Source organism: Sceloporus undulatus, chromosome 2 (genome assembly GCF_019175285.1).
Source record: "Sceloporus undulatus isolate JIND9_A2432 ecotype Alabama chromosome 2, SceUnd_v1.1, whole genome shotgun sequence".
Taxonomy (NCBI): Eukaryota; Metazoa; Chordata; class Lepidosauria; order Squamata; family Phrynosomatidae; genus Sceloporus; species Sceloporus undulatus.
The window spans coordinates 157,435,047-157,462,621 of NC_056523.1; the positions used below are offsets into that span (position 1 = coordinate 157,435,047).

The 27,575-nt window shown below is 42.6% G+C and overlaps 1 protein-coding gene across 1 annotated transcript in view; it reads left to right on the top strand.

Annotated features, from left to right (window-relative positions):
- Window positions 1-27,575, top strand: part of SMURF2 (SMAD specific E3 ubiquitin protein ligase 2) — a 75,298-nt gene that overhangs the window by 34,117 nt on the left and 13,606 nt on the right. Inside the window, exons 9-12 of the mRNA XM_042449762.1 lie at window positions 6,248-6,406; window positions 16,561-16,774; window positions 19,108-19,211; window positions 21,509-21,623. Of these exons, the coding sequence (XP_042305696.1) occupies window positions 6,248-6,406; window positions 16,561-16,774; window positions 19,108-19,211; window positions 21,509-21,623 (592 nt within the window). The remainder of the gene's footprint in view (window positions 1-6,247; window positions 6,407-16,560; window positions 16,775-19,107; window positions 19,212-21,508; window positions 21,624-27,575) is intronic.

Sequence of the window (27,575 nt, forward strand, 5' to 3'; positions counted from 1 at the left end):
TACTATGTCAGTGTCTGAGGTTCTTCCAGAAGGATGCTACCAATGAAAAGAAATGTGCCACTATTCCATTTTCCCTCCATCTGTTTTGTGGTAAGAAAAAGTTGTAGTGGTGGACAAATATGAGAAGGATACAAAATGAAAATGGCATAGATTCAAATCCCTTTAAATGTTGTGAACGAGCAGTGCAACTGCTTGACAGAATAGTTCCTTGGCTGTTTCAGATCACATGATACTGTGTATGTACGCTCCTGTGGACTCATCACAGGGTTTCAACATTGTCACACCACATCATAGACTACATAGGACTGGGCTTTAAAAAGCTTAAATTGAGCAAGCTGCTACTTTTCAGTCCTACTTTTCCCGTTGGGCAAGAACAGGTAAGACAGTTTAATGCATAACATGAAAATGATGTAAAATACAGTGTCTCCTTGGAAAAAAGTATGAATAAATATTAACCCAGTGTTGCTTTGGTCTAACACTTGCACTAAACCTGCCATAGACAACAATACCTAAAAAGTTTTGAGTTTTGGACGATCTTTGGTGGAAGAAAGTTCTATGGATAGTCAGTGCTATGGCACATTCAATCCCTAATTTGCTAGCTTTGCAACTTGTATACACTGACATTTTCTTCAGTCAAGGAAACAGATCTTTTAAATTTGTTGTTGTTTTTCACACATTGGTTTTTCTTAATGAACAGAGCAAAGGACCACTCAGCAGGGACAGGTGTATTTCCTACATACTCAGACTGGGGTAGCACGTGGCACGACCTCGTGTACCTAGGTAAGGGAATATTTTTCTCATTATGATTCTCTCACAATCAAGAGTCTTTGCAAATCAAACTAGTAATGTTTGACAATATATACTATAATATAACAGATTGGATTATTGTCAGGGTGGTGTCTATGTGGTGATACTGTCTGCAAGCTCAGATTTGGATTGGGTTCAATAAATACAGTACCCTAAAAAGTAATAATACCCTGTTCACCAAGCCTGTGTCTGAGAATGGTGTGAACAGTATGCGTGTTTGAGTATCTAATAATTTATAAAAACTTAGCTGGGCTATGTAAAAGTTTTCATTGGCCCAGATGAGATGTCATTCTTTGCTCATGGAATAGGAAAAAGCTTTCAGCAAATATAGTGTACAGGTTTGCCTACTTCATCTATTGTCTTGGGAGTTCTGATTCTCTAGTGTAGAATGATTAGCTTTCTGTGTGCAGCTGAGTTTATTGCTGAAATACTGGTTGTGAAATTAATTTTAAAAAACATTTGTTCTCATGCCACAATTTTAAACTAATTAGCATTATGTACATTCTGGTTTATTTTTTTGTCCCAAAGGAATGCAGTGTATTTGAGAGAATAAAGATGCTGGTGTCCAGCATACGTGTTTGTGGTGCAAGACGAAGAATATTTCACTGTTTCTAATCCAAAGGCAGGGAAACATGTTTACATGAAGCAAAACATTTGTAGCTTTCAGATCTCCATTTCTGTACAAAGAGAGAGAGAGAGAGAGAGATTCTGTGTCTTAAATACCATCACTGTTATTTCCACTCAGAACAAAACAAACAGAATCTTGTTGAGAACTTCTCCCAAAATAGGAAACGGATGTAAACTCTTAAGGAAAATAGCTGTTTTTATTTATTTATGAAATATAGCAATAATTTGTTGTGTGAGTGATTTCTGTACCAATAACTAAGTGGTCCCTGCTGAGGGAAATGCCCCCAATGAAGGCCTGTTGTTTGTGCAACCCACATTACAGGCAATAAAAGCATGTTGCTTGAATGTGGTCATTGCAAGCAAATAGCACAATCATGCCAGACTAATCTGATCTTTTTTTAAATAAAATTAGCAGCTTTATAGATGAAGGGAATGCTATAGTCATAGTATATCTTGATTTCAGTAAGGCCTTTGACAAGATCCCCCATGATATTCTTGCAAACAGCTAGCAAAATGTGGGCTAGACAATGCAGTTGTTAAACAGATCTGTAATAGGTGACCAACTGAAACCAAAGGGTGCTCCCACAACAGCTCCTCTTCATTTTGGGAGAAGTGACCAGAGGGGTACCAAAGGGTCTGTCCTGGACCCAGTGCTATTCAACATCTTTATCAATGACTTAGATTAAAGAATAGGGAATGCTTATCAAATTTGCAGAGGACACCAAATTAGGAAGGTAGCTAATACCTCAGAGGAGAGGATCCACATTTGGAATATTAATAAATTAGAATGCTAGGCCAACAAAACTAACAAATTAACTTCAACAGGAGAAATGTAAGGGCAAAGAAATGAAATTAACAGAGATAGGATGGAGATACCTGGGTTAACAAGACTACATGTGAAAGGGATCTAGGAGTCCTAATAGACCACAAGTTGAACATGAGTCAACAATGTGATCCAGCAACTTAAAAGGCCAATGTTTATTTAGGCTGCAACAATAGAAGTATAGTGTCTAGATCAAGGGAAGTAATAGTGCCACTCTCTTTGCTTTGGTCAGGCTTCACCTGGAATCCTGTGTTCCGTTATGGGCACCACAGTTCAAAAAGAGTGTTGAGGAGCTGGAGTGTGTCCAGAAAAAATAATAATAATAATACTATTTATTTTATAGACCACTATTCCGCAATGATCATAGAGTGTACAGTAAAAATTGCAATACAATAAACAATAAAATGTGAAGTTAAAGGAGGGAGAAGTCTCGTCCTTCAGGCAGTCCTGATGTTGTGGGTCTGCCTGATCGCCTCCTCTGGGCGATGAGAGACAGTTGAGGAGGGAGGAGCCTCTTCCTTCAGGCAGTCCCTGATGTTGCTGGGTCTGCCTGATCGCCCCCTCTGAGGCCGAGATGACAGTTGAGGAGGGAGGGGCCTCTTCTTCAGGCAGTCCTTGATGTTGCTGGGTCTGCCTGATCGTCCCTCTCAGGCCAAGATGACAGTTGAGGAGGGAGGGGTCTTCCTTCAGGCATCCTTGATGTTGCTGGGTCTGCCTGATCGCTCCCTCTCAGGCCAAGATGACAGTTGAGGAGGGAGGGGCTCTTCCTTCAGGCAGTCCTTGATGTTGCTGGGTCTGCCTGATCGCTCCCTCTCAGGCCAAGATGACAGTTGAGGAGGGAGGGGCCTCTCCTTCAGGCAGTCCTTGATGTTGCTGGGTCTGCCTGATCGCTCCCTCTCAGGCCAAGATGACAGTTGAGGAGGGAGGGGCCTCTTCCTTCGGCAGTCCTTGATGTTGCTGGGTCTGCCTGCATCCTCCTTCAGGCCAAGATGACAGATGTTGAAAGAGGGAGGAGCCTCTTCCTTCCGGGTGGAGGGTCTGGAAACCCTGCACTATGAGGAAAGACATAGGGAGCTGGTTATGTTTAGCCTGGAGAAGAGAGGGTTCCAACTCTATGATTCTATGAATCTGGTGATATGATAGCCCTATTTAAGCATTTGAAGGGGTGTCATATTGAAGATGGAGCAACTAGTTTTCTGCTGTGTCACAGAATAGGGCCCGGAAACAATGGAGTTAAACTGCAGGAAAAGAGATTCCACCTGAACATAGGAGGAACTTCCTGACAGTAAGAACTGTTTGACAGTGGAACATACTCCCTCAGAGAGGGGTGGAGTCTCTTCTTTTGAAGTTTTTAAACAGAGGCTGGATGACCATCTGTAAGGTACTTTAATTGTGAGTTCCTTCGTGGCAGGGGCTTGGACTGGATGGCCCTTGAGGTCTCTTCCAACTCTATCATTCTGTTATTCTATTGGTTTTTTAAATCATTGCCTTAATATAGAGGAAGATGTATGGCTTATTCTGTTGAATGGTGCAACCTACATATAGGTCTTTAATTGGCAGATCTTCTACCCGTTCCACGTTAGTGAAAATTTTTCTCTCACCACTTGCATCCAGTGCGGAAATGTAGTTAGCGTGCTCATACCATTGTAATTAAAGCAGTCTTCCTGTGTTACCATTATGCTTCTCCAGGTAAATTTCTCCCTTGAGAAGATTGGTGTCTCTTAGCATTGCAATAGCACTACAGTTATGTAGCTTTAACTTGGAATATAGTGTGCAGATCTGGCCTTTTGACTGAAGCATGACCTCAGTTCTGCCTGCTTTGGGGGTGTGGCATCATCTAAACACTATGCCCTCAAATGTCCAGAAGCTGCTCTTTGGGCCCATGTGTTCTGGCAGGGACTTAGTTCTGAGGGCATTTTCCTCTAAACTCAACAAGATGTTCCATCATTTGTTAGATCAATCCCTCTGTGTACAGCTTGAGCTGCTTAGCAAACACAGTCCACACGTTTGAGAGGCAGCTAGTTTTATCAGTGACTCTGCACATCATTCTTTTCTCCATGTTATTCAAGCCCGGAGTATTGTGATACATAAAATCTCTCAAGCTCATTGTGGCTCTAAAGGAGGAGAATCCTAATCGGATGCCCCAGTTCCTGCAAGACTTCCTGTTGTCCCTGATTAATCCTTGCCAGGAAGCAGTAGTTTAATGTATGCCTTCAGCCTAGTAATGGACGAAGCTGCACTTTGAATTTAATTGGGCTTCTCTCATTCACTGCCCTGAAAACATGCCATGACTATTTCTTTTGCAGGTTATTGTAGAAAGTGATTTTTGTATGGATCCGTTCATCTTTTTTAGTATGTTTCTTTGTTTGCATCCTTATTTGACTCTGAGCATTTCTGAATGGTGTCTCTGGGCTCTGTGCTGAACACTCTGTAGATTTCTTCAAATCCCCCCACCTTTCCTCTCATGACATAATCATGACATCTTTGGTCCTTCCTGGACAGGATCAAGTGGCCTGCAGTCCTGCCCAACCTCTATGAACAGGGGAGGGATTGTTTCCCATTGAAACACTCCCAGATGTATCTGGACCATGTTTCAAGTACAGAATATCTAGCAACATTTTTGTCTCATGGGGAGGACAAGAATTTGCCAGAGTACAATAGATTGCTGAAGAATCCCACCCCCCCCCAACAGTCTTTCAACTGTTTGGGGGAAAGCCAGCTATGTGTCATGATGGCTGATGCTCAGAGACCTAGTTTGAAACTTACCTGGCCACAATGTCATAAATGCCTAACTTGTAGATCTAGTTCTATGCAAATTTTGCAATAAAATGTAATTCTGCAATACTAAAATGTCCAGTTTGGTAAGATAGGAGTCATTTGACATTGACATACAATTCTTTCAATAAAGCATTGTCCTTTTACATTTGGAATTCAATTTGTTCACTACTACTGTGATGCTAATTTGGTGTTTGCTGAGTTGGAGGCCTAGGTTCAAATCCTTCTTCTGCCATGAGGTTGAGTGGAACACCTTGGCCCAGACATTGTCACCCAAGCTAACCTACCTCATAGAGATGTTTTAAGTGTAAAACACACATATGTGTATATGAAGAAAGTCATATAAAGCGAGGTGTTTTTCTGCCTGCTAGTTATAATCAGATTTGTACATCTGAGCCTATGAGTCTGATTGTAAACAAGATGTGGGGACATACACCTTAATTTAAGGGGAGGAAAACACTGCTAATATGTATGTGGTGGCCCTGTTCCCTCCATTATTATTATTAAAAGTATTCATTACCACTGGACAAGAAAAGGGGACAAAGTTATATCAGTTCGATTCATATTAGTTGTAGCATTCAAGTCAGAGCATATCTGACCAGTTTTATCCGTTATTCACAGCTGATTTTCCCACTGGAGAAGTGTGTGGCTAGTGGACGGCTTGTTGCCCATTCTTCGTTTATGTCAACTTTAATGTCCCTTAAGAGATTATAAATATTTATTGCATATAGCATCTAGTCTTCACAGTAGGAAAAAACTATTTGGTGCACTGCAAAATTTTTATAGAAAATACTAATATTTGCAAATGTTCATGTTCAGCTTTTTTAAAAACAATGTAATTCAGATATTCTTAAGAGAGTAATACTATCTCTTAAGAATATTTGTCAAAACTAGTGTACATAGTCAGCAAAGGATTTTATTTTTATTTTTAAATTAGCATCACGATGATTGCTAGTATATTTGTTTTCTTTAAAAATGTAGGTTATGTGATGAGAGCTTTCCTAAGGCATGTGTAGTGGACTGTTTTTATCAAACTGTGTTTTTCTTTTCCTTTGGTGGGCTTGTTCCTGGGGAATAAAGATTCCAGCTGAACAGATCAAGTTTCTGAAACAATATATACACTCAGGCTTCATGGAATTGTTATGTTACATTTAGGCTTGTTTGGCTCAGAGGCCAAATGCTGAGGTATTTTTCATTTTATGTTTGTTTTTGTAGGGATCTTAGCAACATCAATTGCGAAGAGCTTGGTCCTTTGCCTCCTGGATGGGAGATCCGAAATACAGCAACAGGCAGAGTTTATTTTGTTGACCATAACAACAGAACAACGCAGTTTACAGATCCACGGCTGTCCGCTAACTTGCACCTGGTTCTAAAGTGAGTTCATGACGTCATCAACCCATGCGGATTAGTGAGCATGAAAGTGTCTCTGATGGGATACAGTCAGTAGATTCTGAAACTTTACATTATGTAATTTCTTAGTGTTATGCTTAGATCTCTTAAATCTGTTGTCATTTGAGAACAGGGTCACTGAAGTTCCATGGAGAATGCATATGAAACATATATGTACTATTGAGAGAATTCTTGCGGGAAGGTGTATATCCGAAGCTTAATAGTTTACATTGCAGTTAATATTTTAAACCAAGGAAAACATGTTTACAGTGGTTCTTAACCTTTTCTTTACCAGGGTGCCCCAAGACGTAAATCAAGATTTAAAATTCTGGTAGTGTGGTGGTGGTGGTGGTGGTGGTGGTGGTGGTGGTGATAATGCATGAACACTGAATGTTTAACAATTACACCATCCATTAAACCTTCCTTTAGAGGTGCTGGAACAAGAGGGAAGAACCTTCTCCTGTTTTTTCCCACCAGTTTGTAGTTGGAACCTATTGAATGTCAATATACAGATCCAGCCAGCCAGCATTTGTCTTGTCTCCTGTCATGTGGCTGCTTCACTGTGGGGAGGAGGTGGGCTGAGTAGCCTTCAAGGCTTTGAAGACCCCATGTGAGGATATCACAGTCCCTTGGGGGGTCTGCAGACCACAGGTTAAGAACCAGTGTTCTAAAATGGCAGTTCTGTGCCTATTTACTCCAAAATAAGTTCCACTGAGTAGAGCTTCTCCTAGGAAAGTTTGAGTGTCCAGTGCTGCACCAGGATAAGGTCAGAGTAGACATGTAGCACTATGTTGTAAACCAACCAGTTTTATTTATTTTTTAATAATAATAATAAATAATAAAATTTATTTATATACCGCTATTCCATTTGATCACAGCGGTGTACAACAATTGCAATGACGATACAATACAAGATAAAAATTGCAATAGATAATTAAAACTTGCAAAACAGTGCACAGTATACATAAAACAAAATAGAAACCAAGCCAGAAATATACCCGAAGATGTTAATCATATAGGGGGCCCACACATATTCTTTCCAGGCCAGGCCTCGTCTCTCCCCCTCAAGATGGTGGTCGGGGGGAGGGCTCTTAGTCTTTCCAGGCCAGGCCTCGTCTCTCCCCCTCAAGATGGGTCGGGGGGAGGGCTCTTAGTCTTTGCCAGGCCAGGCCTCGTCTCTCCCCCTCAAGATGGTGGTCGGGGGGAGGGCTCTTATCTTGCCAGGCCAGGCCTCGTCTCTCCCCCTCAAGATGGGGGTCGGGGGGGAGGCTCTTAGTCTGCCAGCCAGGCGCTCTCCCCCTCAAGATGGTGGTCGGGGGAGGGCTCTTAGTCTTGCCAGGCCAGGCTCGTCTCTCCCCCTCAAGATGGTGGTCGGGGGAGGGCCTTAGTCTTGCCAGGCCGCTCGTCTCCCCCTCATGATGTGGTCGGGGGGGGCTCTTAGTCTTTCCAGGCCAGGCCTCGTCTCTCCCCCCAAGAAATAAATAAATAATAAAATAAAAATAAAATTTTATTTTATATACCGCCCTTCCCATGATGCAGGGCGGTGTACAACATAAAACCAGTACAATACATAAAAACAGTAAAAATAACCACAATAAACTTTAAAATTACATTAAAACCAATATCTGGCCAGCCCGACCACTGCTGCCAGAGGAGGAAGCTAATCAGGACCAGCGTCCGGGAAGGCATAATAAAATAAAAAGGTTTTGAGCTCCTCTTGAACTGGGCCAGGGAGGTGGCCGAGCGGAGCCAATGGGCAGCGTTTCCAGAGGGCTGGGGCGAGATGGAAAAGGTCCTCCTTGAGGTGAGGCTAAGCTTGCCCCGGACAACCCTCAGTAGCTGCTGCCCAGATGTCGGAGTATGCGGGGCGGGATTGTATGGAGAGGAGGGCGGTCCGTAAGGTATCCTGGGCCCAAGCCATTTAGGGCTTGTATAGGTAATGACCAACAACACCTGTATTGCGCCCGGAAGCGTATAGGCAACCAGTGCAGACTTTTGAGCACGGGTGTTATGTGGCTGGCTCTGGGTACGCCAGTAACCAGCCTGGCTGCCATATCTGCACCCAATTGTAGCTTCCGGGTGTGTACAAGGGTTGCCCCATGGTAGAGTGCATTTGCAGAAGTCCAAACGAGAGGTTACCAGAGCATGTACCAACCAGTTTCAAGGTCCCCCTGGTCCAGGTAGGGACCAGCTGGCGTATCCAAGCCGAAGTCGCATAACAGGTGCTCTCGACGTCGCATCCACCTGAGATGAAGGTGGAGCGACGAGTCAAGGAGCACCCCCAGACTGCGTACTGAGTCCTTCAACGGGAAGCGTGATCCCGTTCAGGACAGGTGGAACCACTGCCTTCCCTGGGCCAGGGAACCTAGCACGAGCACCTCCGTTTTCTCCTGGATTCAGACTGAGTCGGTTTTTCCTCATCCAGCCCATTACGGACTCCAGACAGGCCGCGAGAGGAGAGAACGCCATCCCCAGTCACTGCATCAGTCGGAGACAAGAGAAGACGATTTGGGTGTCATCAGCGTACTGATAACACCGCGGCCCCCATGTCTCCGGATTGATCTCTCGCCACGGTTTCGTGTAGTGTTAAATAGCATGGGAGACAAAGGGCCCTTGAGGACCCCTGTTGTGAAGGGCCCTCTTAGCGAGCAAACGTCTCCCAGCTGCACCATCGGAACCCCCAGAGAGGTAGACGGAACCACTGGAGCGCAGTGGCCCCCATTCCCCCTCGCCATGCGACTCAAAAGGAGAACCATGGGTCTATGGTATCGAAGCCGCTGAGATGTCCAAGAGCACCAACAGGGGGGACAACGCTTCCCTTGTCAATGCCCAGACGAGATCATCGACCAAGGCGACCATGGCCGTCTCAACCGTAACCCGTCCGAAGCCAGTTTGAAATGGGTCCAGATAAAATCCGTTTCATCCAGACCGCCTGAAGCTGGATCGCAACCGCCCTCGCGATCACCTTTCCAAAAGGGCAGCAGCGACATGGCGATAATTATTATGTACCAGGGGTCGAGGGAGGGCTTTTTAATATAGGTTTTACAAGGGCCAATTTTTAATTCTGATGGAAATTGCCCTTCCCTCAAAGATGTATTAAAATCCGGCGTAACAAAAGAGTTACCGCCGTCCCCCCCTGGGCCGCTACCCACGAGGACAGGGATCAAGAGAGCAGTGCGTCTTCCGAACACTTCCGAGGATTTGTCCACTTCATCGGTAACCACCAAACTCAAACGATCCAGTTAATGGAGTCCACGAGGCTCTGGAACCTCTACACTAGGTTTTCTGCTTGAAGTCTGGCGTCAAGACCTTTGCTTATCCGAGAGGTTTTAGCCGACGAAGAAGTACATTAAATGGTGTCACAGCAGGCCTTAGAGGTTCAAGGATCTGGTTCAGCAGGAGGGAGCCGAGTTAGCTCCCTAACCACCCTGAACAACTCTGCTGGAGAGACTCCCGCGGACGCGATACGAGCAGCATGAACGAATTCTTAGCTGCTCTGTATCGCCTCTCCGTCGGTCCTTTAAAACCGTGGTCTAGGAGAAGCCTTGTCGTCTAAGCAGAGTGTTTCCGCACGGCAACTCTAGCCGTCGCAGTTCCGCTTCCTGGCCCGGAGATCTTCCGTATACAGGGCTTACGTTGGAAGCGGGCCTGAGAGGGCGCTTAGGAGCGATACTGTGTATACCCTTGAGAGACGGTATTCCAGATACCGGTGAGGGCATCAAACAGTGTCGCCGTCATCCCAACCATGTGCCCCTCAAGGCTTCTTGGAACCTTTTAGGTTCCATCAGCCGTCGAGGGTGGACCATCCTAATAGGTCCACCACCCCCGGGAGGGATCTGGGTAGAAGCCTTGATTTTTTGCCTCCACGAGAGTGATCCGTCCATGACAGGGGGAAATATTAGTTTATTCCACCCACGGATTTTCCGATCCGACAAAAGACCAAATCAAGTGATTACCCGCAAATGCGTTGGACCCGTAATCAGCTGGGACAGGCCCATGGCCGCCATGGTATCCATGAATTCCCGAGCCGCACCGGGTGGAACATAGTTGGCCGAAAAGGGGATGTGAAGTCACCCAGGACTAGCAGCCTGGTGTCTCCAACATCAGCGCCGCGACCAACTGTGTCAGTCTTATAGGGAGTCCGTTAGCGCACGGGGTGGCCGATACACCAACAGAATCCCTAGGACTGCCTAGCTTTCAGGTCAGGTAAATACACTCGATAAAGGAGGTTTGACGGATTGTGGTTCCGGTGAGAGACAAGGGTTTTTATGTACCAAGGCAACACCCCCCCCCGCCCACCTAACCTGGACTGGTCCTTCACTGAGAACCCGGCAGGGAGGGCCTGCGCCCACACAGCATCCCCCTCAGGGCCCAAGCCAGGTTTCAGTAATGCAAGCCAGGTCCACGTTGCATCAACTAGCAAATCGGGATGATGTGGGACTTGTTATTAAGAGACCTGGCGTTGCACGGAGCAGAGACAGGGTTTGTGGCATGGTTGGAGTGGACCCTCAGGTCCTGTTGGTAAGGAGGAGGACAGGAAGTGAGATAGATATAATGCATCGATCTCGCCGTCCCCGTAACGCGAGTCCAGTCTCCTACCGCCATACCTCCCCTTGCCCCACACTACTTCAATGGAGCCCCGCTCGTACCGAAATGCTCACCACCTAAAAATGGTGGTCGGGGAGGGCTCTTAGTCTTTTCAGGCAGGGCCAGGCCTCGTCTCTCCCCCTCATGATGGTGGTCGGGGGAGGGCTCTAGTCTTTTTTTCAGGCCAGGCCTCGTCTCTCCCCCTCAAGATGGTGGGTCGGGGGAGGGCTCTTAGTCTTTCGTTTTTTTTCTTTAAAAAACTATACATTTCCTATAGCTATTTTTATTAGTTGGCTTGGATCTAATTTTTGAGAGAAAGACAGATACAGGTAAAACAGTGTATTTAATTGAAATTAATCAATTTATATATTAAAATAGAATTATAGTTTTCTAATTTCTGTACCATTCAGTCTTTCTAGACACAATAATCCCTGACTTTGAGTCCCCAGATATTGTTAAGACTACAGTTTTCAGAATTCCTGATCATCAGCCATGCTGGGAGTTGAAATCCAACAAGATGTGGGGGTCTCTAGATTAGGAACCATTAATCTAGAGGGCACTTAGAAATATTTGAAGTATATAAACTACTAATTGGTTCAAAATGCAACATATGTACTAGAAAATGGATGGCATATGTTACCGTAAGGGTATGCATTTTGTTTGGGTTTCATCTTGTTCAAGAATCCCAAACTGACCATGCTCCCAACCTAAAAAGCCTTTGAGGGAGAAAAAAATTAGAACCCTCTGACTTTTCTAGACTGTTTCTAAGATCAAGAAAGAAGGGGATTTCAAAGATGCATAGAAAACAATTCATTGCTCAATGTGTTTTGTGTTATAAAACTTCCTGAGGGATAACTGTGATTAAATTCTTTTAGAGGAAAGCAAAATCTTGAGTTATTTTGAGAAGGACAAAACAGTGTTGATTTTTCTTTGAAACAATTGAAACTTTTGCTCTGAGAAAAAAATCTTTTTAACCCATAATGGGCTTTGTCTGCACCTTTGCAAGTCTCCTCCCCCTTTGTGCTTCTTTTTTCCCCCCTTCAGTAGCCAGGTTTCCAAGACCAGGAGAGGCTCTCTAATTCAAATTTGCTTTTGTCTAGACAAAACTGTCCATTTATTCAGACACCCCAGGAATTTTACTTTGTTGTTCCTCGCTCTTAACACCTTTTAAATGCTATTTCGCGGAAACACCTGTGTTGCATTAAGTAGATACTCCATAAAAAGGCTGAATGGCTAGAAAACCAAGTACATCTGTAGGGGCTGGGGGAGCAAGAAGCCACAGGGCAAGATTACATGATGAAACTCTAGAGTAAGAATGTCTTTTTTTTTTTGGAGGTAGCCTGGGAGGCTCTGACAAGTCAAAAAAATTAAATAATATCTTCCCTTTGTCTGGAAATGCTGGAAAGTGTGGCTACTGTATATCTACAAATCATTCATTCTTGTTGGCTGGGATATATTGGTGGACTATGCAGATATCTACTACAGATGATTTTTAAAATGTTTTTATTATTTATAATTTTTATTTCATTTGGGTTTTAAAGGGCTTTTCTTTTTTTTTCTTAACGGTAATAATCTATAAGTCATTGATTTTATCTATATATATTTCTAAAATAGCTGTGACAGTCTTTAGGATATCTTTCAGTAGAAAAATCCTTTGTTTCTTGCAAATTCAAAAGTCATAAAACCTTTTTGCACTTCTCAAGCTATTACCACATAGTTCAGCTTTTTCAGTCATACATCTGGCTTTCATTATAAAAAGATTTGAAAAATTCAATGAGCAGTGTCATCAACAAAGTCTATCGTCTGATAAATTGTCTATATTCTTTATTCTTTTTTACTTTTTGTTACACTAGACAGGATGTGTGAAAATGATTTTTGCTTTATTGCACTAAAACAAAGACCTGTTAATATTTCAATATATCTAAAACCTTAGATTTTATATACAACTAAGATAAATCAATCTGCCCCATTCAAATTACATGTAGTCTAAAACATACATGTTCAGTTTCTTTTGCATTCAAATTGAATAAATTTAGTATTTTGCAACCTTTCCACTCAAAGTGAGTATGTTTCATACGTAGTATTATGCATATATTAAAAAATTGTGGGCCAGCAACAGGAAGGGCAGGGGTGAACTCTGTAGAGAGTTGGACATTTAAAATGCACAAATACCATGCCATAATTTTATTATTTATTATTATAAAGAGGAGTTGCTTGAAGACACATGTCCTCACTGTTGACAGTTTATCAGCTCTTCCACAAGGCAGAAATAAAGCACCTTGACACCACTTTAATTGTCATGGCTCCATTCTGTGGAATCTTGGGATTTGTAGTTTGGTGAGATATTCAGCAGTGGTCTCCCAGAAAATTCTGGTTCTTCACTAGGCTACACACCCAAGGATTCTGTAGGATAGCCATGGCAGTTAAAGTGGTATCAAACTGCTTTATTTGTGCAATGTGAATACATCCTAGATTGTCCCGACCAACCACTGGATAATTTGAGAAGAAAGGTGTGGCCCATGGCTGCAAATATGACTTCAATAGTGACATTGGCCAGTCAGCCAGGCTCTTTGAAAGGACACTCCAGAAGAGATTTACATAGAGTTCAAGACATAATCCATTCCGGAAACTATCAGTTGTAAAATTAGAGAACACTAACTTCTACTATTTCAGAGGGCAGGGTTTGGCTTAAGATACTGTAACCTTTAAGATAACCTTTCAAGCTGGGCAGTTCACCACAAGGACAAATTCAGCTCTGACCAAAAAGCAGAAAAGAGATGAAAAAGTGAATGACACATGGAAGGACGAATCATACAAAGGCGAACCCCAAATTCTAATAAACAAAGTGGAAGCTGCAATAAGAGAAATTGAGAAGAGCAAATCACCAGGGACAGATGATATTCCATTTAAACTGCTATAGTCCACACAGACATAATCAACTCTAGTGCTGACTAGAATATGCCAGCAAATATGGCAAACAAAGCTGTGGTCAACAGACTGTAAACAATCAATATACATTCCCATCAAAAAAGCACAAAAGACTGCAGCAACTATAGGACCATAGCATTAATTTCCTATGCAAACAAGATTATGCTCAACATTCTGCAACATATTCCAAATTTATATGATGAGAGAAATTCCAGAGGTGCAAGCAGGGTTGAGGAAAGGAAGAGGAAGATGCACTAAGGACCATATTGCCAACATATGATGGCTCCCCTCTTAAGAAAAAAAGCCCAGGAGGAAGGGAGCAGCTGGGAAGGGTGCGTGCACGCCCTTCCTGCCTTCCCCCATGCCAAAGCACAGCAAACAAAAACAACAACAACAAAGCAAACAACAACAGCAACTGCTTTTTAAAGATTTGTTAACTAGGGAAATGCTTTATTGGATTATTTCCTGATTCATTTTCTGAAGCACATTAAGAAGGAAAATGCTATTGATTTATTTTCACTTACAGCTGCCTAGTGAAATAATTATATTAATGGTTGTAATATCTGCATAATATTTATGCTCTAAGGTCCAAAATGCACTGCAGAAATAATCCAGTTTGAGGCTGCTTTAACTGCCCTGGCTTAATGCTAGGGAATTCTGGGAATTGTAGTTTTGTGAGACATTTAGCCTTCTCTGTCAGAGAACTCTGATGCTACAATAAAGTAAATTCCCAGGACTCCTAGCACTGAGCCAGGGCAGTTATAGTGGTCTCAAATTGGATTATTTCTGCAGTGTGTTTTGGACCTAGGTTTTTATACTGCATGTCTGTACTATTGGTTGTTCCTCTAACTGTTAAATTGCACTAAAGTAGTAAATTTTTAGAATAAAGCAATGATGACATTAGGCATTTTGGCATGCTAGGCAAACATATGAAAATTGTCTTCTTTATAACATTCGTTACATTGCACATCCCATGTCTGCATGCTACCATAGAGCTGTAAGCCCAGCTCCATTTTATTTTTGTGAAAAAGATCACTGTGGGGGAAAAAGTCTTTTTTCTTTAATGTTTCAAGCAGCTACCTAGTGTTCCATTTGGTTTTAGAGCAAGATAATTGGGAGTTTTAAGGGCCACTTGATTTTTCAGTGGATATCTAATAAAATAGCAAAATGACTATTGTAGGTGTGTTCTTATTGTTTAAAAATATTATCTTTTCTGGCATTGTTTAAATGTGTTTGCCAGTTAGTTTATCAGTCTGAGACATTTGGAAAGGAAAGAATTTGCTGCACTTGCATGTTGCTATTAGAAAAGGATTGTGTGAGTACTGTTCTGAAAATACAGAAGTATGCCTCCTACCCATATCATGCATACATTTAAATGGTTTGCATCATTTGTTTGTCCTCTCGTAATGTGTGTATGGCAGTGGGTTATGGGATCTCTATATGGTGATTACCACAAATTCTACTGGTTTTGCAGAGTTCATTGCTAACCCTTTTTAAACCATAAAAGAAAAAAAGAAAAATGAAAGTAAGATTCTCAAAATACTTTGTTCTTCTGTCTGTTCCAAACACTATGGCTTTTCTAAGCTTACCTGCAGTTCCTTTAGGCAGTCTTGGCCTGTGTGTAGATGAATTTTGCAGATTAAGTTGGGTCAGTCAACACAGAATTTGTGGTTTTCTTACCTTGAGGCCTGCTTATTGTGCCTCTCTCAGTGCAGAACATTGTGCGTTAGCCTTCCTGTGCAAATACAGTTGAAAGAATGTATATCATGACCAGAATGTAACTTGAAAATGTCATTTTCCCCCTGTTACTCTTGATCAAAGGAACAATATCCCCCTAAGCATTGCCCCCCACTTCCTTGTAGGTTTAGATGTTCATATATTTTTAAGAAGAAGGGGAAAATCATATGAAGTATCAAAATACTTGTTCAGAGATAAAATGTGGCCTACTTACAATGTAGCACATTTTACCATGATTGTTTAACTCTGTAGCTGTAGAGAATATCAAGGACTTTTTAACTTGAATATGCTTTCTTATGAAGTCCTCCACCCACCCACCCACATGCACAATCCAAATTTAGCTGTAATACATTTTTGAGCATAGCTAATGAAAATATTCATTTATCCCAGCCAATTGGCTACATGAAAAGTTGCCTACATTCCTGTGGTCAGAACTAGTCCAGGTACGAGGGGCACCATCCTTGCCAAAGTTCCTGTACAAGCATTTTTGTAAGCTAATTCTTCAGGCAAGCCATTTACAGCACAGTGTGGTGTCCACTTTTAGATTTTGTTTGTGTATTTTGACGTAATCCTGAATATTAATATGAAAGATATTAAAACACACAAAAGAAACATGAGAGCTTTTGAACATTTGACACAAACACAGTGCTGCTACATACTTAATAAAATATTTTGAACCCTGTGAAGCTACTTGAAAATTATCAAACCAGACAGATGTGTTTGCCCTCAGTCTCCTCAAAAGAATCGTAGTGAAACAGGACACTGAAACTATAGTAACCAATGTTATATTTGCCCGAACATTTTGATTCAAATGCCTATTGATTTACTTTGAGAGGGGAAGCAACTGGAAGTCTTGAATTACTCAAAGCAGCTATTTTTCTCCCCAGCCGTCAGAACCAACTTAAAGATCAACAACAGCAGCACCAGCAGCAACAGGTAGTATCATTGTGTCAGCTTCCAGATGAGGCTGAATGTCTAACTGTGCCAAGGTACAAGCGGGATTTAGTACAAAAGCTTAAGATTCTGAGGCAAGAGCTATCCCAGCAACAGCCCCAAGCTGGACATTGTCGCATAGAAGTCTCCAGGGAAGAAATATTTGAGGTAACTTTTAAAAAACAATTTAATAACTGCAAAATAAACGCATTAGACAAGACAGTAACAACCACCAAGGGGGGCCAAAAATTATGGCAAATAGGAAAGACAAATACATATTAACCTTGGGTCATAGAACTTATTGTTCTGTAATACAGTGAGCCTGTGCCATATGCAGGCTCATTATAGGTGTCTTTCAGCTTATGTGGAAGCCGCTGGAAGAACAGGAGAATGGTGCCCACACACAGCGAGCATGCACGCTTTTTGCCTTACATGGGGGGGTCCAGAACGGATCACCTGCGTAAGGCAAGGGCAGACTGTATATGATTTAGGTGAGCAAACAGTTACAGTATTTCTGTTAGCATATTCAGTAAAGTGGGCAACCAAGTGCACTAAAAATGATCTGTCCCATTAAAGTTCATGACTGTGTTTGAAGTAATGTGAGGAGTTTTATTGAAGATCTTAAATTTAAAAGAGGGAAGCTGAGTTGGATTACCCTTGTTTTGAAATATAAATGGAGAAAAAGTATTAGAAGCTGTTAAGATACAATGCACAGAGGTGTCACTGGGGTTGTGTGAGGGTACAGACCACACTGGGTGACACCTCAGGAGTGGGAAGACACATACTTGAGCCATCTGCCTGCTGTGGCTGCTGCGGGGTGTGGTTACCCTGTAGCCCCTTTTGTGTCTGACAGAGTTGCTGGCTGGCCAGGGAAGGGAAGTGTTGGTGGCAGCAACAGAAGCAGTAATGGAGCCATGAACTCTTCCTTTTCCTGTCACCATTGCCTCTGGCTGTCAAGGGTGAGGTGACTGGGTGGCTGGGGTGTATGCTAGGCAGCTTGGGTGGAATGGGGAGGGTGGCAAGATGTTCAGGAGGGGGAGGGTAGATGGCAAGTGCCCCTTCCTACCTCCTGCTGCTGCTTCTCCTGCTTTTTCATTTCCTCCTGCTCTCTGCCCATGTTCTCTCCTCTGGTGTGGCTGCCTGCCTGGGGGTGATAACATGGGTTTACTGAAGTGGGATATCAGCAACCTTAGTGACACCACTGACAATGCATATTTTGAAATTTCACTGGGGATGTAATAAATAATGGAGATTGAAGCTTTATTTTGTATACATCTGAGATGTATTTTCATCCACTCTCTTTTATTTCATGAACCCAACCAGTGTAATTTTGACTGAAACATGTGCCAGTATAATGGACTGGGATTAGGTAGAAGGCCCTTTTGCATGTAGAATTGTTCGTCTTTCACCAGAAATGCCCTTCTGCCAGTTGACTGTAGAGATATGGCAGCAGAACAGTGAGCAGGCAGAAATCACTATGCCAACTAAAATCTGCTGAGAGATGAGTGAAAAGGGGTTAGAGAAAGAGTGGAGCAAGGAAGGAGTTGAGTTATGCCAGATAGAAGTCTCTTCCAGCCCAGAGACAGAGCCACATTGTTGGCACAAAGATAGACAAGGACAAGGTTAACTCTAAATCTTTTCCCACACCATAGGTTGGGCATGGTTTTGGTTAATTAAAATTTCAACTAGCCAAAAATGTGTTCAGCTGACCCTTGCCTTTTTATATACAGGATTGCACTTTGACAGGATTACACTCTAGATCTTTAGTTCATACATGGATACATGCATCCATGGAATTAAATCCTGTTTTAAATAATTTGGCTTTACATCACCACCACTAGAAGTTGCCTACCGCAACCATAAACATTATAAACATTATACTAGCTTGTACAACAATTATTTCCAGAGCCCTCATTTTGCAGATAAATAACTTTAGTTCAGCATAGATTTTTCATATGATGATTGTGCCAGACTATTTTTCATTTAAGAAATACTGTCCAGCACTAATAATCTTAGTGTCTTTGTTTCCTTAGGTAAGGGAAGAGATTGAACTGAAAATATTAGCAGTTTGTGAAAACTACAAGAGATATCTCTGCATATAAAAGGGATTTTAGTAGCATATTAAGACAGAGAATAAATAATTTCATGTGAAGTCGAAGGCTTTCACGGCCAGCATCCAGTTTTTTGTTTTATGTTTTCGGGCTATGTGGCCATGTTCTAGAAGAGTTTATTCCTGATGTTTTGCCAGCATCTGTGGCTGGCATCTTCAGAGAAATCTTCTCTGAAAATGCCAGCCACAGATGCAGATGAAACGTCAGGAATAAACTCTTCTAGAACATGGCCACATAACCCAAAAAACTCATAAAAATGTAAATCATTTCATGTTTGCTAGTGTGAGGAGGCATACGTTTTGGGATAATATGATTATAGTTATAAGTAGAGAAAGTATCAGTATAAGAATTACAGTAGTATTCACTAAAGAGTATCTAATGTAATTCCAGGAGTCTTACAGGCAAGTCATGAAGATGAGGCCTAAAGACCTATGGAAGAGATTAATGATAAAATTTCGTGGGGAAGAAGGCCTTGATTATGGAGGAGTTGCCAGGTAAACAATAAAATGCATATTACTTTAGTTTGTATTGATTCAGGAGCAACCATTTTCCCTATAATTCACCTGGTGGTGGATTTTTAAGTGGGCCTGAGAATGTACAGCAATTTCTAGTGAATTCAGGGATGTATTCTGAATCTTCCCACCTCAAGCTGGCATTCTAGCAACATCTTTTATGGGGAAAAACTTTGATCTTTTTATAGAGGAATGTATATGTAGAGCAGAATGCATACAAAGATGATCTTACTCAAAATAAAATGCTCTCAGGTGTACAAGCTTCCTTATTCTCAAAAGAAGCCCTCTGTGATCTTAAGCAAGGCAAGTGCTATCTCCCAACTTCAGTACTGCAGGGGAGACAGGGCTCAGGGATAAAGCGCTGGAGATTTTTTGATGAGCAAAGAGGATATTGTTTGAACGAAGCTTCTTTGTTCCTTTCGACTGTAGCAGCAAGCAGTTCTCACAGTAATAAGGTGGGTGAATGGATTTTCCCAGCAACACTGTTTTTGAGAGCTGTTCATAGTGTGAATAAATGGGAAATGGATCTACCTGATAGAATAGAATGTGTGGACTGAGAGCAGAGGCTGACTCTTCCTAAATCAAAAGCACCTACATTGCCTGCACATAATAGTTAAGCAAATGCTTCTAGACTGGCTTTTTATCCATTGCAGAACAAGAACAAGGCTGTCTCAGGTGATTCTGGGATCTAACTATTGCCTTCCTTCCATCAGCAGTTCCATTTGGCATAAATTGGTTAGCTGGCAAAGAGATTTAGTGATCTGAGCCAGGGAAGTAAATCTCAGAAGTGCTGTGAAATTCTGTGTACTCTGTTGCTTAAACCAATATTTATCAACTGGAGCAAATTTATTTAGCACTTTAAAATATAGGCTTTTAAAGTCCTTCAGGTAATGGGCACATTTCAGTATTCTGTCACTTAATCATTTAGGACACAATAGTTGAACTGCATGCAGTCTGATCATCTTAGGTCTATGTTTACATTGCTTAGCTCGAGACAGTGAGAGGTTTGTCTTAAGACTGTTCAAATTTTACAAAAAACTGACATATACAGCTGCTATGGAATGCTAATTAAACATTAATTAAGATATTAAATATTATATAAATAAACTGGAAATGCAAATATTATTTATTATTGGATAAATGATAAACAAGCTTCCTTGGCAATTTATATGATTATTTTCTACCTGAACAGAAACAACTATAACATTGTGTTTATGTTGCATTAATAATATATAAGTTAAATGGAAATGGAAGATGTTAGTGATTCCATTCAACTAAAAGGCTGTTGCTGAGTTAGGGGGAGTGGTTCTAGTATGGACAAATTTATTACTGTTCAATTTTTTTGTTTTTTGTTGTTAGCTGCCTTTGACTCATAGCAACCCCATAAATGAGACACCTGCAAGCCCTTCTGTCCTCGGCTGCTCTGTTCAGGTCCTGCAGGCTTAGGGCTGTAGTTTCCTTGATTGAGTCTATCCATTTGGTGTGTGGTCGACCTCTCTTTCTACTGTCCTCCACTTTCCCTAGCATTATTGTCTTTTCTTGTGAGTCCTGCCTTCTCATAATGTGTCTGAAGTATGATAGCCTCAATTTAGTCATCTTGGCTTCCAGGGAGAGTTCAGCCTTGATCTGTTCAAGGACCTATTTGTTTGTCTTTTTGGCTGTCCATGGTATCCTGAACACTCTTCTCCAGCACCACATCCCAAATTAATTTATGATATTCTTTCTATTGGTTTTCCTCACCGTTCAGCTCTCACATATGTACATGGTGATGGAAAGTACACTGGCTTGGCTGATCCTAACTTCTCTGTTCATTTTTATATCTTTGCACTTCAGTATCTTGTCTAATTATTCATACTTGCTCTTCCCAATCCTAGTCTTCTTTTGATTTCATGACTTCAATCCCCATTCCCATCAAGATATGCGAAATTCTTAATTATTTCAATTTCTTTGTTGTTTGGACTGGATTTCTGTAACTCCTCTGTGGTCATTTTTTTGTTTTCTTAATGTTCAGCAGTAAGCCAACATTGGCACTTTCCTCTCTGACTTTCTTTAGTAATTGTTTTTGATATCTTTGATATTTTCTGCTAGCAGAATGATATTGTCTACATATCTTAGATTGTTGATACTTAGTTGAAATAGCAAAATATTCAGTTGAAATAAATTTGAAACAAGAACATCTGACAAGCATTTTGCTTAGGTCATGATGTTGAATTTATCTCTGAAGACCTGTATTTTTGTGCAATGTTTATCTGATCTCAAAGTGTTTGTGTTTCCTTCAGAGAATGGCTCTATTTGCTGTCCCATGAAATGCTGAATCCATATTATGGCCTCTTCCAATATTCACGTGATGACATCTACACGCTGCAGATAAATCCAGATTCTGCTGTCAACCCGGTATAAAGAAGCACTTCATCAAGCTTTTATACTCATATACTCTTTGTAGCCAGTATTTTTTTCTGTATTAATATTAACATCATATATTTCCCAGTAGATAAGATTCCCACATTCTGTAGTTTGGGTTACTCACTCACTCCAGATAGGCAAACAGTAAAAAGAGACCTTCTGGTGACCCCACGTAGGTAATCCTAGAAGGCCAGTCTTGTCCTGCCTATTACTCCAGTAGGATGTGTTTGCTGTTGCTCTGCTTCATCTTTGCTACAGCCACTCCAGTCCATTTTCTTCTCTTCTTTCTCTTTATGCCTTGGAAGCATGAAGAAAGATTTAATATGGCAAGGGCACCCAGGATAGGGGAAAGGTCTCAGGTTTACCGATGACTTTCCCTCTCCTCCAAATCTGCCCCCCCCCTTTCATGGTGGGAGCACAGGTGAGTGCTGCAAACAGCTTTACAGCAGCATGGGAGCCGCAGGAACAGATGGTGAGGGGTAGCTCCTCCATGTTTCTGTTTTTCTGCATCATCTCCACCCAGCCCATTCAGGGCCAAGGGTAGGGAGGAAACTGGCCAGAAGATATGGAAACTTCCCTTCTCAACATCTCTGGCTAGCCTGTTTCGGGCCAGGAGTCAGGTCAGCCAGAAGCCATGAGGAAGGGTTTCTCTGCAGCACCTCTGCCCAGCCCGAAATAGGGCCAGAGGTCAGAGAGACAAGCCAGCCAGAAGACACAGGATAAGGAGTGAGTACCGGTGCCCCTCTATATAGGTGGCAAAGAACATTTTCCAGATCTAATGCCCTCGCTCAAGGCAGTCATTGCCAGGAGGCCTCTGCTATTGCCACTGCAGGCGCTATGTCTTGCATAAGGTTTGGAACCCTGCCAGGAGGGCAGATGGGCAAGATAGGCACTTGGTCTCCCGATTCCTTCCCATCTCAGGCCCCAATGATGTCTAGGATCCCAGCAGCTGTGGGAGATCCTATTGCAGCCTGGAAAACACATGGTGGTATTGCCAGGGCTCCTGCCACAGTCCCTTTGAATTCTTGTAATGAGATTGTGTGGAAAGGGGTGGAGGATTCCTCCTCTGGCATGTACAGCCGCCATCTTGGCCATATGGCTATTAAGGAAGCTAAACAGGGCCGAGCAAGGACTGAGGCTTCCAACTCTAAAATGGTCTTCTTTGGCTGCTACGTAGAGCACCCCACAAGGAAAGCAGAAAATGTCATCATGCCTTTGCCAGAGGGAGCATGGCCACTGCCACCCACTTCTCTGACAAACAAAGCACATGGGTACAAATCCTCCTGCATTCTCTCCTCAGAAACAGGGGAGGGGAACACGTATGGAAAGAATGGGGAGAGAGTTCTCTTCACCCTTAATTGTGTCAGGCTGCACCAAACTGTGGCACTCTTGAGGAGAGCAGTTGGGGCCCTTGGCCTCTTCTTTACATCAGAGCTGATCCCTTCTCAGGATCCATCCAGGGAAAATGGGGAGTACTGTCCCACAGCAGCCCCCTCTACGCCCTTCCCAGCTAACCTATGCAAATGGGAAGGGAATTGAGCAAGCCAGGTTACTATAATACAGCCAGGTTACTATAAAGCCTGCCTGAGACTGAAAGGGATAAACTTCTAAACCCCCGCTTTGAAGTTGGGGCTGTTTCAAAAATAAATAAAACAAAACAAAATGTCCTGTGAGTATCAGGGCTACACTATGGGCCATATACAGCTATCTACCCAAGAGTAGGAATGGCCTTCAGTCACTGCTAACTCAGGAACAGTTCCCTCACTGCCTGGAAGAACCTACTGCCCAGGCAGCCTTCTTTGGTAGTTGCAAGTTAAGGAGTAGAGCGCTCTGCAGCAGCAGGGACAGGGGGCTCAGATTTACAAGGGATGCCAGTTAACCTTTTTTGGTGTTCATTTTGTTACCTCAGCCAAGCTCCACTTTAGGGGCAGAAGGATGTCCAAGTTCCTGATAGGAAACACAAGGAACCTCAGTCAGCTAGCCCTTAGGAGACAACTGGCTCCCCTCTCCTTCTCTTCCCTCAGAGGAAAGATGTCTGTTTAAGGGAGAAAGTAAGAAATATAATTTTCTGCTATGACAAGGTTCTCAGAAACAGAAGTGGTTAAGAAAATTCTTAATCAGAAACAAACAGCCTCCTCTCCATCCCAGTAGGACTCCCCCCTTCTCATAATGCATTAAAACAATAAAAGCAGTTTTTTCTGCTAAGGAGTGGCTTCAAACCCCATATAGGCATCCTGCAGAGCCATGAGGGTCTGTCAGAAAGAAGAGCAGAACTACCTGTTATCTAGTCTAAATAGTTACATTTTAGATAAGAATGCCCACAGATGGGCTTGCCATTCAACTGGTCCCTGGCTTGGTGGACCTATTGTTACAAGGTGTGTCATGCATATGAGGAATTAGGCTTAAGGTCATGAAAGCTCATGCTACCAACTTCTTTCTTTCAGTTAGTCTCATGGTGCTGCAAGATCCCTTTGCATACTATTGATATAAGATTAGCCACTGTGCGGGTGTGTCTCTAGGTGTCTCTAGGTATCCCTAACTAGGTTTTTATGGCAAGGTCTTGTTCAGAAGACACCATTGCCCACTGCCTTCTTCTGAGGCTGGAAGAATGGACTTGCTAGTGGCTACACCTTGTTTTCTGCTGGCACAGGTACTTCTCCATATAGGGAGCTACAGCCAGACCTTTGTGTATTCACAGCTTGATACACACACACACACACACACACACACTCACACTCACACTCTAAACCTTGATTTTACTATTTTATATAAGGAATTCTATTATACTATGCCATTGTATGTTATGGGACTTGAGCTTCCATGGATTTTGGTATCCACAGGAGGTCCTGGAACAAAACTCCAGTGGATAGCGAGGGGCCACTGTCCTATTTATAACTGAGATTTGTTTTCCTTAGACAGTTTTTTTTTCATTGAGGAATTTCTCCCCTTGCAATTGAGTAGCAGAGGATTATTCTTACCAAGTCCTCGGTTAGCATTTCATGACCCTTTGAGCACCAGTTCCTTCAGCTTGAAGTCCTCTCAGCCTTCCTATAGGATGATGATAGTCTGCTGCATGGAGTTGGAGGGTTTTTTAGTCACTGAGCAAGATGAAATCAGATGTAATTCTGGCAACAGGCCTTGTTAACACAGACTGCATCCACGCATCTGTATGGACTCACCAATGTCTGCCAAGATATAGGGTAACCCAGTCTCCCCCTTGCCTAACCATGGAAATAGTCTTATTTTTACACAGGTGCACAGATATTCCAGTAAAGAACTGCACACTGTTCTGAAATAATAGTTGGTGGTCAGGCATTTAACATTCCTTTTCCAGAATAGTAAGTGTTCATTGCTATAAGGCAAATCACTTTCATTGCTACAACCAGTTGATAAGGTGATCAGTGATGGGGTGGGAGTTGACATAGCTCCAGATTGGATCAGGTTCCATTCTGATTGATCACATAATCCACTATGATCCACATTTTAGACAAGTTAAAACCCTGGGGTTCTTCTCCCCATTGGGATTGCTATCTTCTGTTTTCCCTAGATTGAGTATTAAGGGGTGAAATAGGATTTGGCCCATGGAATGAAGGCCCATACCCCCGAATCTCAGGGTCAGCCAGACATCTCTCCATCTCTATATATCAATACTAGTTGAAGTGGCAGTCCCTAGGCCAGGCCTGCTACCTCTGGTGAATTCCCAGAGAACAATGGGAACAATTGCTGGTTCCTCAGACCAGATAGCCTGGGAAGCACCATCCTATACCACATTAGTCACCATGAGTGTCCCTTAGGACTCCCTGAAACCCTCAGTCTTCTCCTTATTGAAATTCTTCCAGGAGGACAATTGGCTGGAGCCTTAGGCCCCACAGCCATAGACAGACTGCACTTATCACCTCACTGTTGTGACATAGGCAAGGAGCCAAGATAGCATCCCATCCCCATAGGCAGAGACTCCCCAGGCGACTGTTGTTGCCTGCTCTGCCTACAGAACACCATTCCTTTACTGGGTCCTGAGGGTGCTGACAGTCTTAGTTCCTAAGGGAGGTCTCCCCTAAATCATTTACCTGGATAGGGCCCCTCCTGATTGCTGCCCCTTCTGCACACAGGGATTCTATTCTGGGGTCCTGCTAGCACACAAGCAGCTAAATGTTATTAGAATTGACTCCACTGCCATTCAGCCAGACCCAGACCCCACCCTTAGGGTGAGCTCTAACCTTCTCAGAGTGCAGAATCCTATTCCCCCCAGCCTTCTCCTTTATCTTTTCAAGGAACTGGAAAGAATGTAAACATACACCATGCCTGGAGAGCCACCCGTTCCTTTGACACCCCACTTTGTCTCCTTTCAGCCCTATTCTAAGGGCACGGAGGCATCAGTTTCCATGCCTAGCAGGTAGATCAGGCCCTCCATTACTACCTGCTATTAATCCTCAGGAGGTCACACCAGAAACTAAGTTACCTATCCCAAAGAGCACAGGTGCATCAGCACCTCTAGTTATCATAGGTCCTATAACAGAGACCAGCAGAGTGGCCACAAGGAAGCCACCATACACACTTGTTAGGCATTACTAGTTTGACAGCTTGGTTCGAGTGAGGCCGCTGTTGGCAGCAGGGTCTTGCAGCAGGTGCTCAAAATTATGTCTCTGAGGGGTCAGCATCGCCCATCCTGCTTAGGTTGGCTTTGATAAATCCCAATCTGCAGGATATGGGGGGTCTTATCTACTGGGAAAGGGAACATTGGCTCTTACCTGTGATATGTCCATTTCCAGTAGATAAGAGCCCCACATCCTGGCCCACCCTAAGAGGTGCTGGCATAGGGATGATTCATAATATACATAGTTCTGTCCTCTGGGGAGCAAGTTAGATTACTCACTGCCTCTCTCTGTCACTGTCTAATTCTGTATAGTCCGATATGCAAATAAATCATTTATGTTTTTTCTGGAGCATTCGGCTGTTGTAGCGACTGGCCTTTTAGGGTTAGCTCCAACCACATGGGGTCATCAGAAGGTCTCTTTTATCTTTCTGCCAATTGGAGTGAGTGGGAGGAGCATAAGCCAAACTACAGTATCTTATCTACTGGAAATGGACATATCACAGGTAAAAGCCAATGTCCCTATCTCATTTCCTTTGTGATATTCTACTTTATTTTTAGAACAGATAGACGCTACTTTGGATGTTTTTGTGTATAAAAGTATTAAATAAATAAATGGTATACATTTCTTCCCAGGATCTTGGAACATCTAAAAGGAAGCTAAATAGAAGTTGTTTTGTAACTTATATCTTGACAAGAATACATTCTTCTTTATGCTCCCATGTCATTACACGAACATTTATGATCCTATCAGTCTTAGGAACACTTTCAATTAGGAACACTTAAGGCCAACTTTCCTGCTGTTAGACTCATATTATGTATGGGCAAAGGCCTTTAAAGGCAATTTGGGAAGTGATCCCAGTTGTGTCACTAATGATGAAGCTGTTTCTCATCTGTTCAGTAGCATTTAGTTGGGAGGAGCAGTGTAGACTGAAAAAAGGAAATCAAGCTCGTTAAACATCCCAGCAAATTGGTAGTTGGATGCAGGGGACTTCATAAACAGCAGCAGCTAACCTATATGTTTTGACATTACAAGGAAGAAATTGATTCCTGCTTCAGAAAGGCTGTGGCAGATTGTTTGGTTTCTGTCTGTTTGTTTAGGGGTCTGTAGTCTCCCTCTCCAAATTACCTTGTATTTCCCCAAATCTTGCCCCATGTCACAACACTGTACACAATAATAATAACAGAACAAATATAGGATGGCTAGACAGACTGATAGACAGGGTATATTTTGAATGAGAGATGGTAAACAGGCTACAAAACAAGACAAAAAACAAGATTGAAGCTGACTTCAGTGTAGCAGCTACCAGAACAAAGAAGGTCAGGAAAAGCAAGACCATTCATGCAAAGAC